General features: G+C 47.9%; 1 protein-coding gene across 7 annotated transcripts in view; it reads left to right on the plus strand.

The window, feature by feature from the left end:
- The window catches only part of foxp4 (forkhead box P4), a 169,722-nt gene that overhangs the window by 110,572 nt on the left and 39,531 nt on the right, over positions 1 to 19,619 (plus strand). For all 7 annotated transcript variants that reach the window (XM_039015906.1, XM_039015902.1, XM_039015903.1 and 4 more), the window contains 3 exons: positions 1,817 to 1,939; positions 9,969 to 10,061; positions 18,775 to 18,916. In XM_039015906.1, coding sequence (XP_038871834.1) covers positions 1,817 to 1,939; positions 9,969 to 10,061; positions 18,775 to 18,916 — 358 coding nt within the window. The remainder of the gene's footprint in view (positions 1 to 1,816; positions 1,940 to 9,968; positions 10,062 to 18,774; positions 18,917 to 19,619) is intronic.

Consider the following 19,619-nt stretch of genomic DNA (forward strand, 5'->3'; position numbering starts at 1 on the left):
TTGAGCACAGAGTATTATTTCTATTGAGCTGTAGGCTGTAAAGGAAGAGGTTATCATCCCTCTCTTTCATTTCATCTCTCGTGAAAGAGGATTATAGCTCACCTGCTGGGTATCAGCTGTACTCTTAGAAGTAAAGGTGCCTGGAAGAACCTTTTGGGTTGCCACACCGCCAGAACCTTTCCAGTTGAGAAAGGTACCTTGAAGAACCCCTCTGAAAATGATTTTTCAAGGAACTTATGTGTAAAGGTTGAAACCGGAACCTTTTTGTGATGGGAAGGGCTCAATTAAAAAAAATAATAATAATATATTGGGGGGTAGCAGCCTATCATTGGAGGTGTGGCTTATGTCATTCCTGTTCGTCATGTTAAGTTGGCTAAATTAAAATGTTCCTTGCACAATTATGCATATTACATATTATACTATATTAATAATATTAACATGGCTGATTACACACAGTAATAAAGTGGTAACTATTCCAACTTTGGGATTTGCATAGGCTCTTGAGGAACTCATACACCTCTGTTAGCCTCATTAAAGCTACAAAACGATCAGTGTTCAACCTTGACATGGGACGACAATACAACAGAACAGATGAACAGGAATGACATTTACTCAACAGGTGGCCCAAAAATATATATATATTAAAGCCACGCCCCTACTAAGCCACACCTCCACTCCAGGGTTCCTCCAGGAACCCGTTGCTACATTGAACAATTAAAGGTTCCTCCAAGAACCCCGCAACTAACCAAAGGTATAAATATGAACCATTGACTAGCAACTAATTCTAAGAGTGTAGGACTCAACAACAGCATGGATTTCTCTTGCTCTCTCTTTTAATCTGTCTATTTCTATCTGTCTGTCTCTTTTACCTCCTCTCTCTCTCTCTCTCTCTCTCTCTCTCTCTCTCTCTCTCTCTCTCTCTCTCTCTCTCTCTCTCTCTCTTTCTGTCTGTCTTTCCCTCTCTTCTCTCTCTCTGTGGGCTGACTGTGGAGTTTACTTGATGGCTGTGAAATCTGTAGTGTTCTAGGCAAATTCACTGACTGAGGAGTTTACTTGATGGCTGTGAAATCTGTAGTGTTCTAGGCAAATTCACTGACTGAGGAGTTTACTTGATGGCTGTGAAATCTGTAGTGTTCTAGGCAAATTCACTGACTGAGGAGGAAAGCACTTAATCATCAGGTGGATGTGTGTGCGTACCATGCAGTACGTGCTTGTATGTGTGTTCAATCGACAGGTGGATGCTGTTTGCGTTAGCTCCTGGCCAGAGGATAGCACCAATGCTTTCTGTTACTCTGTCAGTGGTGTGTGTGTTATTCTCTGAGCGGTTAGTTTGTCTCCATTCAGTCACAGTATGTTTGTAATCAGATTAGCATTGCGCCGTATCTGCTATCCCGATGCATCACTGCACGCTGCCAAATCTGTGTATGTGTGTGTGTGTTTAGAATCTGCTAGCGCAGCGCATCACCCGTTGCTGCCAAATGTGTCTGTGTCCCAGCCTGCCTCCAGCATTTTCCCAGATAACATCTGATCTGATTGTTTGTTGTGCCTTTCTGCTCTCAAAGACCTGATTGTGTGGATAGAGACTCATAATCATCTGTTTATTGGAGCAGATAAGACTTTATATTCCATAGGGAGATTACATCGCTAGGTTTTATCTCTCTTTGATTTCACACACACACTGCCAACTTTATCATGATGCCAGCAGTGTGTGTCACAGTGTCAAGGATGTGTGTGTGTTTGTGCGTGTGTGCTTGCGTGCACATACATGTGATTGTGTGTGCTATATATGCAACTCTCTGTGGTCCACTCCTTCTAGGTGCCGGTGTCCATGGCTATGTTGACCCCCCAGATGATCAGTCCTCAACAGATGCAGCAGATCCTGTCCCCTCCTCAGCTACAGGCCCTGCTGCAACAACAACAGGCCCTTATGCTTCAGCAGGTAACACACACACACACACACTCCTTCATGGGCTCAGTCCCAGCCCAGCATGTCTAGATGTGTCTATGTTGAGGTGCTGACACAGGTTGTGATTGTATCCTCTGGCACAGACACACCCCCCCCACACACACACAGTCTCACACTTGCCAATTCTATAAAGCCTGTTTAGTCCTCGAGCACCTCCCCATCAGTGAGCATAGCCAAACTCTTACAAATGCTTATTTTAGCAATGTAACACCCAGCCACACACTCAGCCACACACTCAGCCACACACCCAGCCACACACACACTTTGCAGCCAGCGAGAGCTTATGTTAGCCCGTCTTTGGGCACCAGTTAACATGTCCTGGTTGTTGGTTGGTTAGGGGTGTGTGATGAGGTGCTCTGGGTGTGTGTTGGAGGCGGGAGTGTGTTTGTTCCGTTTGGTTCGGCACGGCAACCACTCTTACCTGGCAGGCAACATCTCAAGTCTGTCAAATATTAAACATACATCACACACATAACACACAATCACACACTCACACATACAACACAACTGTCAAATATTTAACACAATGCTGTCATGGCTAGCACCAAACACGCCCCCTGACCTTCTCACCTCACACACCTTAGAAAATGTGTCCACATATACACTCACAAAATACACACACACATACACACACCACACGCAAATACACACACACACACACACACTCTAAAACATGCTGGGTTGTTTGGTTGACCCAACTGCTGGGTTGTTTGGTTGACCCTGCTGCTGGGTTGTTTGGTTGACCCTGCTGCTGGGTTGTTTGGTTGACCCTGCTGCTGGGTTGTTTGGTTGACCCTGCTGCTGGGTTGCAGGTGTTGGGTCACTTAGTTGGGTTGTTTTCTTTAAAAACTGCTGTGTTATTGAGATATGACCCAGTGGGATGCCCATGAGTGTAAATGTAATTACTGTTCATATGTTCTGTTGCATAGTTATCACATATTAAGGTCGACCATTTACATTTTTGTAGCTTCAATGACGCTTACAGAAGTGAATGAGTTCCCTTAAAGCCTATGTCAGTCCCATTGTTGGGATACAATAAGTTTGAATACTATAAGGGCACAAGGTGAGACCCAAATGCAGACACAAGAGGCAGATGGTTGAGCTCCGATATTTATTATACCAAAAGGGGGAGGCAAAAGGCAGGTAGGGGACAGGCAAGAGTTCATAAACCAGGTCAGAGTCCAAACAGTACCAGGCGATAGGCAGGCTCGAGGTCAAGACAGGCAGAGTGGTCAGGCAGGCGGATTCGGCGTCAGGACAGGCAAGGATCAAAACCAGGAGGGCTAGGAAATAACAGAGACTGGGAAAAATAGGAGCTAGGGAAAACGCTGGTTGACTTGGCAAAACAAGACGAACTGGCACAGCGAGACAGGAAACACAGGGATAAATACACCAGGGACTAATGGGGAAAACAGGACACCTGGAGGTGGGTGGAGACAATCACAAAGACAGGTGAAACAGATCAGGGCGTGACAAATACGTTATTATAATAAGTAATAAATCATCATAATATTATAGAAGAATATGTACAAAAATATACACCCCTTGACTTTTTCTACATTTTGTTACGTTACATCCTTATTCTAAAATGGATTACATAATTTTTTCCCCTCATCAATCTACACACGATACCCATAATGACAAAGCGAAAACTTTTTTTTTTTTACGGAAATACCTTATTTACATAAGTATTCAGACCGTTTGCTATGAGACTCGAAATTTAGCTCAGGTCCATCCTGTTTCCATTGATTATCCTTCAGATGTTTCTACAACTTGATTGGAGTCCACCTGTAGTAAACTAAATTGATTGGACATGATTTAGAAAGGCACACAGCTGTCTATTTAAGGTCCCAAAGTTGACAGTGCATCTCAGAGCAAAAACCAAGCCATGAGGTCGAAGGAATTGTCCGTAGAGCTCCGAGACAGGATTGTGTCAAGGGACAGATCTGGGGAAGGGTACCAAAAAAATTCTGCAGCACTGAAGGTCCCCAAGAACACAGTGGCCTCCATCATTCTTAAATGGAAGAAGTTTGGAACCACCAAGACTCTTCCTAGAACTGGCCACCAGGCCAAACTGAGCAATCGGGGGAGAAGGGCCTTGGTCAGGGATGTGACCAAGAACCCGATGATCACTCTGACAGAGCTCCAGAGTTCCTCTGTGGAAATGGGAGAACCTTCCAGAAGGACAACCATCTCTGCAGCACACCACCAATCAGGCCTTTATGGTAGAGTGGCCAGACGGAAGCCCTTCCACAGTAAAAGGCACATGACAGCCCGCTTGGAGTTTGCCAAAAGCCACCTAAAGGACTCTCAGACCACAAGAAACAAGATTCTCTGGTCTGATGAAACCAAGCTTGAAGTCTTTGGCCTGAATGCCAAGTGTCACGTCTAGAGGAAACCTAGCACCATTCTTATGGTGAAGCAATGTGGTGGCAGCATCATGCTGTGGTGATGTTTTTCAGTGGCAGGGACTGGGAGATTAGTCAGGATCGAGAGATTCTTGATAAAAACCTGCACAAGAGAGCTCATAACCTCAGACTGGAGAAAATACTTTGCTATTGCTAATAGCAGCTATTACAAGTATGTAGACAGAACAGTAGTTCTGACAGAGGCAGGGCTGCAACAGATAAATTGAACACACACACACATATGTCCAGGGCTTGAACAGACAGTAGATTTAATACGGAATTGTTGCTTTAGGCCATTATAAAATTGCAGTGGTGTCACGTTCCTGACCTGTTTTCTGTTATTTTGTATGTGTTAGTCGGTCAGGGCGTGAGTTTGGGTGGGCAGTCTATGTTATGTGTTTCTATGTTGGTTAATGGGTGACCTGATATGGTTCTCAATTAGAGGCAGGTGGTTTTCATTTCCTCTGATTGAGAGCCATATTAAGGTAGGTGTTTTCACATTGTTTGTTGTGGGTGGTTGTCTCCTGTGTCTGTGTATGTTGCGCCACACGGGACTGTTTCGGTTTGTTTGTTTGTTTGTTCGTTCGTTTTGTGTAGTCTGTTTTTCCTGTTCGTGCGTTCTTCGTTACATGTAAGTTCTTACGTTCAGGTCAGTCTACATTCGTTTTGTTATTTTGTTTAGTATCAAGTATAGTTCGTTTTTTGTCTTGTTTAAATAAATTCATGTCAAGTTACAACGCTGCGTTTTGGTCGAATCCCTGCTCCTCCTCTTCGGATGAGGAGGAGGAATTCCGTTACAGAACCACCCACCAACCAAAGACCAAGCGGCGTGGGAGAGCGCTACAGCGAAACCAGGATTCGTGGACATGGGAGGAGATATTGAATAGAGAAGGACCCTGGGCTAAGGCAGGAGAGAATCGCCGCTCTCGGGAAGAGAGGGAGGCAGCTAAAGCCCAGGAGCGGTGGTTTGAGGAGGCAGCAAGGAGACGTGGCTGGAAGCCTGTGAGTAAACCCCAAAAATGTCTTGGGGGGGGGCTAGAAGGGAGAGTGGCGAAGTCAGGTAGGAGACCTGCGCCCACTCCCTGTACTTACCGTGGAGAGCGAGAGTACGGGCAGACACCATGTTACGCAGTAGAGCGCATGGTGTCTCCTGTACGTGTGCACAGCCCGGTGCTGTACATACCAGCTCCTCGTATCGGCCGGGCCAGATTGAGTATTGAGCCGGATGTCATGAAGCCGGCCCTACATATCTGGCCACCAGTACGTCTCCTCGGGCCGGCTTACATGGCACCAGCCTTACGCATGGTGTCCCCGGTTCGCCTACATAGCCCGGTGCGGGTTATTCCACCTCCCCGCACTGGTCGGACGGGGAGCATACAACCAGGTAAGGTTGGGCAGGCTCAGTGCTCAAGGGAGCCAGTACGCCTGCACGGTCCGGTATTTCCGGCGCCACCTCCCCGCTCCAGGCCAGTACCACCAGTGCCTACACCACGCACCAGGTTTCCAGTGCGTCTCCAGAGACCTGTTCCTCCTCCACGCACTCTCCCTGTGGTGTGTGTATCCAGCCCAGTGCCTCCAGTTCCGGCACCACGCACCAAGCCTCATGTGCGTATCCAGAGCCCTATACGCACTGATCTTTCTCCCCGCACTCGTTCTGAGGTGCGTGCCCTCAGCCCGGTACCACCAGTCCCGGTACCACGCACCAGTCCTATAGTGCGCTTTGAGAACTCAGTGTGTCCTGTTCCCGCTCCCCGCACTAGCCTTGAGGTGCGTGTCTCCAGTCCGGTACCACCAGTTCCGGTACCACGCACCAGGCCTACAGTGCGTCTCAGCCGGTCAGAGTCTGCCGTCTGCCCAACGGCGCCTGAACTGCCCGTCTGCCAAGCGGCGCCTGAACTGCCCGTCTGCCAAGCGGCGCCTGAACTGCCCGTCTGCCAAGCAGCGCCTGAACTGCCCGTCTGCCAAGCAGCGCCTGAACTGCCCGTCTGCCAAGCGGCGCCTGAACTGCCCGTCTGCCAAGCGGCGCCTGAACTGCCCGTCTGTATTGAGCCTTCAAAGCCGCCCGTCTGCCATGAGCCTGCAAAGCCGCCCGTCTGCCATGAGCCTACAGAGCCGTCCGCCAGACAGGAGCCGCTAGAGCCTTCCGCCAGACAGGAGCCGCTAGAGCCTTCCGCCAGACCGGATCAGCCAGAGCCTTCCGCCAGACCGGATCAGCCAGAGCCTTCCGCCAGACCGGATCAGCCAGAGCCTTCCGCCAGACCGGATCAGCCAGAGCCTTCCGCCAGACCGGATCAGCCAGAGCCGTCATCCAGCTATGAGCAGCCAGATCCGTCAGCCAGCCATGAGCAGCCAGATCCGTCAGTCAGCCATGAGCAGCCAGATCCGTCAGCCAGCCATGAGCAGCCAGATCCGTCAGCCAGCCATGAGCGTCCAGAGCCGTCAGCTAGCCATGAGCGTCCAGAGCCGTCAGCTAGCCATGAGCGTCCAGAGCCGTCAGCTAGCCATGAGCGTCCAGAGCCGTCAGCCAGCCATGAGCGTCCAGAGCCGTCAGCCAGGCCGGAGCTGCCAGTAATCCAGAACTGCCCCTCAGTCCAGAGCTGTCTCTCTGTCCGGAGCTGCCCTTCAGTGCGGAGTTGCCCCTCTATCCTGAGTTTCCTCTCTATCCTGACCTATCTCTCTGTCCTGAGCTACCTCTCTGTCCTGAGCTACCTTATCCCGGTGCTGCCCCTTATCTCGACGGTACCCTTTAAATTAAGTGGGTGGAATAGGAGGGTGGTCATTCAGAGGGGGATACGGAAGCTGGGATTGACTATGGTGGGGTGGGGACCTCGCCCAGAGCCTGAGCCACCACCGTGGTCAGATGCCCACCCAGACCCTCCCCTAGACTTTTGGTGGTGCGTCCGGAGTACGCACCTTGACGGGGGGGTTATGTCACGTTCCTGACCTGTTTTCTGTTATTTTGTATGTGTTAGTCGGTCAGGGCGTGAGTTTGGGTGGGCAGTCTATGTTATGTGTTTCTATGTTGGTTAATGGGTGACCTGATATGGTTCTCAATTAGAGGCAGGTGGTTTTCATTTCCTCTGATTGAGAGCCATATTAAGGTAGGTGTTTTCACATTGTTTGTTGTGGGTGGTTGTCTCCTGTGTCTGTGTATGTTGCGCCACACGGGACTGTTTCGGTTTGTTTGTTTGTTTGTTCGTTCGTTTTGTGTAGTCTGTTTTTCCTGTTCGTGCGTTCTTCGTTACATGTAAGTTCTTACGTTCAGGTCAGTCTACATTCGTTTTGTTATTTTGTTTAGTATCAAGTATAGTTCGTTTTTTGTCTTGTTTAAATAAATTCATGTCAAGTTACAACGCTGCGTTTTGGTCGAATCCCTGCTCCTCCTCTTCGGATGAAGAGGAGGAGGAATTCCGTTACAAGTGGGAAGATCTGACAAAATGGATGGTAATGTAAATATGCTGTCTCTCTGGGAATGAGATGGTTAAGAAGAGCTTGCACAGGTCTTTTTACTCTAACGAGGAGAGAGGCGGTGGGGGTGAAACACTTACACACACACACGCTCACACGCACACACTTGTGTAAGGCCGTTTTACCTCTGCTTTTTAAAACCACTTGAGTTTAACACAACTCTCCCACTTAATTAACCACAACATGAATGCCACCTAGTCTATATCAGCAAATCAGCCACAAATCAGCACACACACACACACACTACATGCAGCAATCACAGACCACATCAGTCATCGGATCATTACATTTCATATCCCCATGGAGACTTTGCATTGTGTGTGTGTGTGTGTGTGTGTGTGTGTGTGTGTGTGTGTGTGTGTGTGTGTGTGTGTGTGTGTGTGTGTGTGTGTGTGTGTGTGTGTGTGTGTGTGTGTGTGTGTGGGTGTGTGTGTGTGTGTGTGTGTTAACCTTTAATTACACCACAGCTGATCTGGTTTCTTTCTTGGTGTGTTAGTCAAGGCAAGGTCACGGTAATAGGCTGGCAAGGTGAGTGGCTCTCTTAATGCTACAGAGCCACTGAATCACATCATTAAAAAATACCTTAATTATCACTTAATTATTCTTACAACTCTCCAGCACCAGCCTAGCTTGTAAGTGTGTCTGTGAAAGGGAGGCAGCCAGTGACTTGGAGGAGAGATTAACTCTGCCTATTGAGTATGAAAAGACAGGGAGGTGGGACAGAGGGGAAAATGGGAGGCACAAAGAATAAAGAAGAGAAATGGACAGAATCCGAGGAATAGAAAGAGAAACACACATTCCCCTGTTGTAGGGACAGGCTGTCAGAGCACAGGGAGATGCTTATCTTCATGGAGTGTCCTTGGTAAATGATTGATTCGTTAGTCAAACAAACAGAAACAGGCTGTGTCTCGTCAGTAGTAACAGTACCAGCCAGTAGAAGTCCAATGGCTCCCTGTTATCGTCTCCTTCCCTCATCTTCTCTGATCTGAAACACAGGCTAGTTGTTCACTTCAGACTATAAAGATCAACAAGATTTCAATTTCCTTTCAAAATGTGACGTGTTATGAATGAACGTCTATTTAATTCTGCGTGGTTACAGGATTAAACAGAAACAACTCGCAGGTTAACAGTTTAGGCATTAACTCTGAGTGGTTAAGGTTAGCGCTATGGTTTGGGGAAGCCTTAAAACAAAATAATGAAAAACGATGCGCTATGACCATCAAGTATCATCGGTATTCTCACAGCTTGCTAGAGCGTTGTGAACGGCTGTGGCGCAGTGGTGTGAGCAACGTGCTCCGAGCATCACGAGTTCGCTCCCAGTGTTGGGCAATGTTTTTTAGTTTCATTTTAGCGCTGAGGATATATCGTTCTCAGGACCTTTTCAAATGACCGAAATCAAAGTTTATTTCTAGGCTGATACACCTTGATTCTCCTTCAAAATGGCCACATCAGAACACGTCCCTCCTCCCCCAACCCGATAAGTAAGCAGCCCATAAATAACAGTGGGTCTGTATCACATCTGTCTCTGGCGCTATGGCGACGCCTTTTCCATGCCAGCTACTGTAGGGCACCAAGATTTACGGGGCGCCTCAAACCTACACCTCTACTGGGCCTGTACACAGACCCACGCCCACCTCTGTCCAGGTGTTTCAGGTGAACATTAAAGAACTATTTTTAAAGGAAGAAAGTCAAACAAAAAGAGCTATGTGCGTCTCTCCATGGCTTCAGCCTCTTCCCTAGAGGGACAGAACACTCCTGTTGGGTCATGTCATCTCTCTAACTCTTTCATCCTTTTACCACGTGAGAATCAACATTTATCTTGAAAGACATGTGTGTATTTGATCATGCTAACTGGTTTATCTACCTCTTTTCCCTCGTGATAATGCTCCTCCAGCTGGTTCCCTCCCTGCACACATTATACACCTATACACATTACAATTACATGTTGTCTACCTGCTTTAGTTGTTGTGGAAACTGATTATACATCACATAAACACACACGCTGCCTCAGTCTTACTGCTCTCTATTATACTTTGTGTTATTGCAGCTAGGCCTGGGGTTTGCAGGGAGGCTTTTGATCAATTTCCCTCCCCTTTTCCCTCCTTCCTCCCTCCCTCCCTCCCCAGCTACAGGAGTACTATAAGAAGCAGCAGGAGCAGCTGCATCTTCAGCTTCTGACTCAGCAGCAGCAGCAGGCTGGGAAGCAGGCAGCCAAAGAGGTGAGACCCCTACTGTGTGGTGTTATCAAGTGCACTCACAAGCACACTCGTACACAGTTGAAGTGGCCAACACGTGAGTTAGGGGATTGTGGAGTAGGGCCCAAGGAGGTAAGCGTTTGCACTGGTGCAGAGTGTTCACCTCTTCTACTCTATCGCCTGTCCTCTTATCCTATCATTCTCTCCTTTCCTCCTTCTGTCCTCTTATTGCATTTCTGTGTTGTGTACCCTGCGTTTCCAAACAGGGATTATGGTAGTGATGGAATATGGCTTTACATTTCTCTCTGCTAACACACCATGCCAAACCCTACTCACAGAGAGCTCTGTCTTAATGCAGGATAAGTATTTATTTACATGGCGTGTAAATGCGTGTGTGTGTGTGTGTGTGTGTGTGTGTGTGTGTGTGTGTGTGTGTGTGTGTGTGTGTGTGTGTGTGTGTGTGTGTGTGTGTGTGTGTGTGTGTGTGTGCGTGCGTGAAACCTGAAGTAAAATCCTGTTGTAGCCTCACTATAAGAGGGGTCTGACACTTTTAATTGTCAATTAACCCCAGCAAGCGGTGAGAACGGTGCCAACACACACCTCCGCAAGGTTTAATCACACTAACAGGGATCATGGGGATCAAGTAGCATCACAACACGTAACAACAAAGAGCATCCACATCAATCACACCAGATTACTGTCATAGAGGTTATGTTGGGAGGGTGGGGTTGGTTCATTTCTGATTCTCTGTAATAATGGTATGGGTATAGTAATGCATTTTATTTTGCATCAAACAACACAACATTTTCAGTCACCTCCTTCTCTGAAGGACAAGTGGATAAACAGGTTAATGTCAAGCCCTGCATGTTTTTTTCAAAAGTCTCATGGAATGTAGGACTACATTGAACACCACACATTGGCTGCTACTGTAGGCTGAATGATAGAACAGATATTTCGCTGTTAAATTTTTTTTATGGGATGCATTTTCTCCATTGTTTTTGATGAAAGGCCACTCTGGTAGGCCTACATTATGATCAAATATCCACAGACCACTGTCTGAAACTGTAACTTAAAGCAGGTACTAGAGGTCGACCGATTATGATTTTTCAATGCCGATACCGATTATTGGAGGACCAAAAAAGCCGATACCTATTAATCGGCCGATTTTATTTATTTATTTATTTGTAATAATGACAATTACAACAATACTGAATGAACACTTTTATTTTAAGTTAATATAATACATCAATAATATCAATTTAGCCTCAAATAAATAATGAAACATTTTCAATTTGGTTTAAATAATGCAAAAACAAAGTGTTGGAGAAGAAAGTAAAAGTGCAATATGTGCCATGTAAAAAAGCTAATGTTTAAGTTCCTTGCTCAGAACATATGAAAGCTGGTGGTTCTTTTTAACATGAGTCTTCAATATTCCCAGGTAAGACGTTTTAGGTTGTTGTTATTATAGTAATTATAGGACTATTTCTATCTATACCATTTGTATTTCATATACCTTTGACTATTGGATGTTCTGATAGGCACTTTAGTATTGCCAGTGTAACAGTATAGCTTCCGTCCCTCTCCTCGCCCCTACCTGGGCTCGAACCAGGGACACATCGACAACAGCCACCCTCGAAGCATCGTTACCCATCGTTTCACAAAAGCCACGGCCCTTGCAGAGCAAGGGGAACAACTACTTCAAGGTCTCAGAGCGAGTGACGTCACCGATTGAAACGCTATTAGTGCGCACCCTGCTAACTAGCTAGCCATTTCACATCGGTTACACCAGCCTAATCTCGGGAGTTTATAGGCTTGAAGTCATAAACAGCTCAATGCTTGAAGCACAGCGAAGAGCTGCTGGCAAACGCACGAAAGTGCTGTTTGAATGAATGCTTACGAGCCTGCTGCTGCCTACCACCGCTCAGTCAGACTGCTCTATCAAATATCAAATCATAGACTTAATTATAACATAATAACACACAGAAATACGAGCCTTAGGTCATTAATATGGTCAAATCCGGAAACTATAATTTCGAAAACAAAACGTTTATTCTTTCTGTGAAATACGGAACCGTTCCGTATTTTATCTAACGGGTGGCATCCATCAGTCTAAATATTGCTGTTACATTGCACAACCTTCAATGTTATGTCATAATTACGTAAAAGTCTGGCAAATTAGTTGCATATAGCTTGACTCTGCGTGCAATGAACGCAAGAGAAGTGACACAATTTCCCTAGTTTAATATTGCCTGCTAACCTGGATTTCTTTTAACTAAATATGCAGGTTTAAAAATATATACTTCTGTGTATTGATTTTAAGAAAGGCATTGATGTTTATGGTTAGGTACATTCGTTCAACGATTGTGCTTTTTTCGCAAATGCGCTTTTGTTAAATCATCCCCCGTTTGGCGAAGTTGGCTCTCTTTGTTAGGAAGAAATAGTCTTCACACAGTTCGCAACGAGCCAGACGGCCCAAACTGCTGCATATACCCTGACTCTGTAGCACAGAACGCAAGAGAAGTGACACAATTTCCCTAGTTAAAATAAATTAATGTTAGCAGGCAATATTAACTAAATATGCAGGTTTAAAAATATATACTTGTCTATTGATTTTAAGAAAGGCGTTGATGTTTATGGTTAGGTACACATTGGTGCAACGACAGTGCTTTTTTCACGAATGCGCTTGTTAAATCACCCGTTTGGCGAAGTAGGCTGTGATTCAATGATAAATTAACAGGCACCGCATCGATTATATGCAACTTAGGACAAGCTTAATAAACTAGTAATATCATCACCATGTGTAGTTAACTAGTGAATATGTTAAGATTGTTTTTTATAAGATACGTTTAATTCTAGCTATCACCTTACCTTGGCTCCTTGCTGCACTCGCATAACAGGTGGTCAGCCTGCCACGCAGTCTCCTCGTGGAGTGCAATGTAATGATCGGTGTCCAAAAATCCAGATTACCGATTGTTATGAAAACCTGAAATCGGCCCTAATTAATCAGCCATTCTGATTAATCGGTCGACCTCTAGCAGGTACAGCTTCAGTATTCATAGTAAACTCGCGCTGGAAGTTGCACAGAATTTTCACATCGTTCACGTTTCTGCTCAGAAGACCCGAAATTTGCTCAGTGCCTAATTTTTTGGGAGGGAACATTGGTTATCAGTTGTCAGAGGTGTCTAAGACATCAATAATATAGTGATTTTATCACAAACACACACACTCTCACACATACAAACACACACACACTCGCCATCCAATTTTCAGAGAGTAGAGGAGGGATGTGACAGTAATAGAGGAAAGGAGAAGTGAGAGAGAAAGAGAGAAAGAGAAAGTTGAGAGAGAAAGACGGAGAGAGAGAGAGAGAAGTGAGAGAGAGAGGAGTGAGAAAGAAGGAGACAAGAGCAGGTAGGAAACAGAGACAGGCTTCTAGAGAGCTCATGGACTCCAGAGACCATTGTGGGAATTGCATGAGGAGGTTCGCCCTAGATCATCCCTCCTTTCTCCCTCCCGCCATCCTTTCCTCCTCTCTCATCTCTGATCCCCCTCTCCCTGTGGACCCTCTCCCCCCTCGTCTACAGCGGTCAGCCAACTCAACCGTGACCAAAGCAAACCAGTTGTGGTTGACTTGCATGTAGAGACTGTGTCTGATGCTGTTTTCTTTCCTTCTCCTGTCCGAATCTCCGGTTTTGTTTTCCTGTAACAACCAGACAAGTGCAAACACTGGTCACAAACACACTTCCACACACACACCACACACACTCACTCATACACACACACCACAGTTGATGTGTGATGGTTCACCATACCCACTGTTGTGGACATGCATCATCTCCTGTGTTCAGCTCAAGCTAAGCCTGCTGTACAGTCTAACTCAATGCCTTACAGTCATCAACAGTCCAACTCAGACATATTGATATGCCTCTAGAACCGCAATACTGCTTGTTTTCTTTGCTAGCTGGTGGTTAATTGAATGGTTAATGACATTGATTGGCCTGAGTCTCCACTCACCTGGTGTCCCAGGACTGAGCGGAAGAAGGACAAGCAGCAGGACCTCCAGGTCCAACCTACTAGTTAGATTGGGTATGGCAGGTAGGTTACATAGGTCTACGTAGGTCACCTGCTTATCAAGTGCCCAGGAAATAGAGGTTAGGTCACATGTGTCAACTCATTCCACAGGGGGCAGAGTGTCTGTGGGTTTTCGCTCCACCCTTGTACTTGATCAATGAATGAAGGTCAGTAATTAGTAAGGAACTCCCCTCACCTGGTTGTCTAGGTCTTAATTGAAAGTATAAACACAAACCCGCAGACACTTAGGGGAAGGGCAGTGGTATTCAAACCTTTTCAGCGGGGACCCTATTTCTACCGCCATCATTTCTCACAACTCCTCCCCAACCCACATGTAATGACACAATCTTAAAATCGGTAAATTTGTATTTTATATTAACAAATAATATCATTTTAATCTCTATCAAAATGAATATAAACCAAGAAATACATCAAACATTTTTTTACAATGATTCTTTCTTTTTTTTTTACAATGATCTGTACTCTTATTTAAAAAATGTTGGCGACCCCCACTGCAGCTGCGGTCGCAACCCCGACTTTCAATACCACTGGCCTAGGGGATAGGGGAAGTGCCTAGGGGATAGAGGAAGTGCCTAGGGGATAGGGGAAGTGCTTAGGGGATAGGCACTTCCCCTATGTACTACAGTAAACAGATGAGAACTTTAATTAGTCGTTTATGATATTTATTCTGATTAGTAGTTCTAATAATAATGGATAAATCAGATGGATGGAAAGATGTGATTAAATGAGGAAACGCTCTGTGTTCTCTGCTGGTCATTCACCAGAAGGAGAGAGGGATGGAGGGAGAGAGCGAGGGATGGAGAGAGGGAGGGAGAGAGAGAGATGGAGAGAGAGAGATGGAGAGAGAGAGAGAGGGAGGGAGAGAGAGAGAGATGGAGAGAGAGGGATGGAGAGAGAGATAGATGGAGAGAGAGAGAGAGTTGGAGAGAGAGGGATGGAGAGAGAGAGGGATGGAGGGAGAGAGAGAGGGATGGAGAGAGAGGGAGGGAGAGAGAGGGATGGAGAGAGATAGGGATGAAGGAGAGAGAGAGATGGAGAGAGGGATGGAGGGAGAGAGAGAGAGAGGGAGGGAGAGAGATAGAGGGATTGAGAGAGAGGGATGGAGAGAGAGAGAGAGGGAGGGAGAGAGAGAGGGAGAGAGAAGGATGGAGAGAGAGAGAGATGGAGAGAGATGGAGAGAGAGAGGGAGAGAGGGAGGGAGAGAGAGAGGGAGGGAGGGAGAGAGTAGGGAAAAAAGACAAATCTCCCCTGTGCCTTTTTGAGCGTTTGTGCATCGATGACTGTGACTTTTTGACCTCTTCTCTATTCTCTGATTGTTCCACTCGCTCTTTTCTGTGTAGAAGTGATGCTGAAAGAGTGTGTGTTTGCGCACGTGTTTGTGAGTGGTGCATTGGGCTGGTCAGAAGTCAGCTTGATGAAGTGACTCTGTCTGTCACACTAGCCGTTTGGGACCGTGTGTGTGTGTGTGTGTGTGTGTGTATGTGTGTGTGTGTGTGTGTGTGTTGTGTGTGTGTACATGCGCGTGTGTGTGTGTTGTGTGTGTGCGTGCGCGTGCGCGTGTGTGTGACTGGCAGGCTCAGACAGTGTGTGATGTGCTCATAAATCACATTGACAGCCTGTTACTGCGCTAGCTTTGGCCACTCAGCCGCGGCTAATGTAAACAGAACACACACACAATGTGTTAAAGAACCACTACCATGTCTCTGGAGAGAGAGGGTGAGATAGAGGGAGGGACAGGGTAGAGGAGGGACATGAAACAGACAGACAGGACCAGGGAGGAGAAGAGATGGACCAAGATAGAGGGAAAGTGTTGAACAGTACTAGAGAGCTTCAAACAGCAAGAGCTACAGATAAGGCCTAGAGTTTTTCCTGATCCTGTCCAAATGACTGAAACAGGAAAAACTCTGGCCCTAGTTACATGGTCAATCAAATATTCTGTACCTAGCTGTAGACACTAAAGTATATTTGGCTTGGTGCGGGTCTATGAGAAGGTTGTTGAGTGTGTAGTTGTGACAGATGTCAAGAGAACAAGCGGTGGAATCTGGCAGGTCAGATTTATTTTTCTTCTCTTCTCTCTCTGGGAAGAAATGCCTGTAGTGCTGACATAGTGACCCTCTGCCTGCCTCCCTAAACACACACACACACCCTACCTCCCCAGATGCCCATTCTGGAAGGAAGTGACCTCGGTGGCATTCCTGTGAGTTCCTCCACTCTGTTCAAAGACTCGCTGGCCACCACTCGCTCTCCAATAGAAAAACATATATTTAGTTATTTTTCCACCCCTCCTCTCTCTCTTGCTCTGCCTATTTCTATCTTTCTCTCTCTCTCTCTCTGCCTTCCTCTATCTTTCCTCTCCCTCTGTTATCTGGGGAAGATAAGGGCCATCTCTCTGGGGGGGACATCAAACAGCGTAACACAGGCTAGGACCGGTACCGACAGGGAAACCAGAATGGGGGACATTCATCACTGCGACACACACTGACGTTATCGCCACATGCCATGTAGTCTATACCACTCACCCCTTCATCTCCCTCCATCCCTTCACCTCCTCCCTTCACCCCTTCACCTCCTCTCTCCATCCATTCACCTCCTCCCTCCACCCTTTCACCTCCTCCCTTCACCCCTTCACCTCCTCCCTCCACCCTTTCACCTCCTCCCTCCACCCCTTCACCTCCTCCCTCCACCCCTTCACCTCCTCCCTCCACCCCTTCACCTCCTCTCTCCATCCCTTCACCTCCTCCCTCCACCCCTTCACCTCCTCCCTCCACCCCTTCACCTCCTCCCTCCACCCCTTCACCTCCTCCCTCCACCCCTTCACCTCCTCCCTCCATCCCTTCACCTCCTCCTTCCACCCCTTCGCCTCTCTCCATCCCTTCACCTCCTCCCTCCAACCCTTCACCTCCTCTCCCTCCACCCCTTCACCTCCTGCCTCCACCCCTTCACCTCCTCTCCCTCCATCCCTTCACCTCCATCCCTTCACCTCCTCCCTCCACCCCTTCACCTCCTCTCTCCATCCATTCACCTCCTCCCTCCATACCTTCACCTCCTCCCTCCATCAATTCACCTCCCTCCACCCCTTCACCTCCTCTCTCCATCCATTCACCTCCTCCCTCCACCCCTTCACCTCCTCCCTCCATCCATTCACCTCCTCCCTCCATCCCTTCACCTCCTCTCTCCATCCATTCACCTCCTCCCTCCATCCCTTCACCTCCTCCCTCCATCCCTGCACCTCCTCCCTCCACCCCTTCACCTCCTCCCTCCACCCCTTCACCTCCTCCCTCCACCCCAACACCTCCTCTCCCTCCACCCCAACACCTCCTCCCTTCCATCCCTTCACCTCCTCCCTCCATAAATTCACCTCCTCCCTCCACCCCTTCACCTCCTCTCTCCATCCATTCACCTCCTCCCTCCATCCCTTCACCTCCTCCCTCCATCCCTTCACCTCCTCCCTCCACCCCTTCACCTCCTCCCTCCACCCCAACACCTCCTCTCCCTCCACCCCAACACCTCCTCCCTCCACCCCTTCACCTCCTCCCTCCATACATTCACCTCCTCCCTCCATCCCTTCACCTCCTCTCTCCATCCATTCACCTCCTCCCTTCCATCCCTTCACCTCCTCCCTCCACCCCTTCACCTCCTCTCTCCATCCATTCACCTCCTCCCTCCATCCCTTCACCTCCTCCCTCCACCCCTTCACCTCCACCCCTTCACCTCCTCCCCCCATCCCTTCACCTCCTCCCTCCACCCCTTCACCTCCTCTCTCCATCTATTCATCTATTCACCTCCTCCCCCCATCCCTTCACCTCCTCCCTCCACCCCTTCACCTCCTCTCTCCATCTATTCATCAATTCACCTCCTCCCTCCACCCCTTCACCTCCTCTCTCCATCCATTCACCTCCTCCCTCCATCCCTTCACCTCCTCCCTCCATCCCTTCACCTCCTCCCTCCACCCCTTCACCTCCTCGCTCCACCCCTTCACCTCCTCCCTCCACCCCAACACCTCCTCTCCCTCCACCCCAACACCTCCTCCCTCCACCCCTTCACCTCCTCCCTCCATACATTCACCTCCTCCCTCCATCCCTTCACCTCCTCTCTCCATCCATTCACCTCCTCCCTTCCATCCCTTCGCCTCCTCCCTCCATCAATTCACCTCCTCCCTCCACCCCTTCACCTCCTCTCTCCATCCATTCACCTCCTCCCTCCATCCCTTCACCCCCTCCCTCCACCCCTTATCCTCCTCCCTCCACCCCTTCACCTCCTCCCCCCATCCCTTCACCTCCTCCCTCCACCCCTTCACCTCCTCCCCCCATCCCTTCACCTCCTCCCCCCATCCCTTCACCTCCTCTCTCCATCCCTTCCCTCCTTGCCTCCATCCCTTCCCTCCTTGCCTCCATCCATCTCTTTCCTCAAGAGTCGCCATACAACATTTTCTTTCCCCTTGGAAGATTAGAGTTTTGGGGTCTGATAGTTTTTCTTTTCAACACTGCTAGTATGTGGGACTTATAGACTCCATTTTAAGTTGTACCTGAGATGCATTGATGGAATGGGCCACCCAACCTTAATACAAATATTCTCCAATGGAGTAGGTTGGAAAGGTTGGGAATGTAACATGTACTAACTCTCTCTGCCTCTCTTATCTCCACAGCAGCAGATAGGTAACAAGCAGTTGGCTTTCCAGCAGCAGCTCATTCAGATGCAGCAGCTTCAACAGCAGCACATGATCAACCTGCAGAGACAAGGCCTGGTCTCCCTACAGCCCACTAACCCCATGCAGAGCCTGCAGCAAGGTACACACACACACAAATCCCATTGCTTACTTACCCAACACACCCTCCCACCTCCTCCATACCTCCCTACTATACATAGCCCAGATGCCTGGTTGCACCCCTACATAGTTTGCCAGTTGGAGGGAGTGTTTTAATGCTAATAATGAGAGTACTAAAGAGCTACCACTGCCCTCAGCCCAGCCATCATTTCAAGCTGTGTGCTGTGTGCACACTCACACATATCTACAAACATACACACACACACACACACACACACACACACACACACACACACACACACACACACACACACACACACACACACACACACACACACACACACACACACACACACACACAGCCCTAGTACCCACGGCCACATGTGAAGCCTGTTAACTTAATCAGCTCATAAAAGATAAAAGCTGGGCCTGATTGTTTGTGGAAGGCAGTCATTTGGATAATAGGTAAAATATGCCACTAAATTCAGGGCTTGTAGGGCTGAAGGGAGTGTGCATGTGTGTGTGTTTGTGTTAGTGCTTGAGATGAGCCAGATACAGTGAGGGCACTACATTCTTGTTTTGTGTCTCCCTCGTGGTTGTGTGAGTCTGTTTGTGCGTGTGTGTTTGTCTGGACTCTCCCTCCGTCCTATTTTGTCACAGAGGTTTTACAGTTATGAATGTTGACTGCTGACCGCCCCGCCCCAGTGTCTGTGTGTGTATGTGCG

The sequence above is a fragment of the Salvelinus namaycush genome, chromosome 20 (genome assembly GCF_016432855.1).
Source record: "Salvelinus namaycush isolate Seneca chromosome 20, SaNama_1.0, whole genome shotgun sequence".
In the NCBI taxonomy this organism is placed as follows: domain Eukaryota; kingdom Metazoa; phylum Chordata; class Actinopteri; order Salmoniformes; family Salmonidae; genus Salvelinus; species Salvelinus namaycush.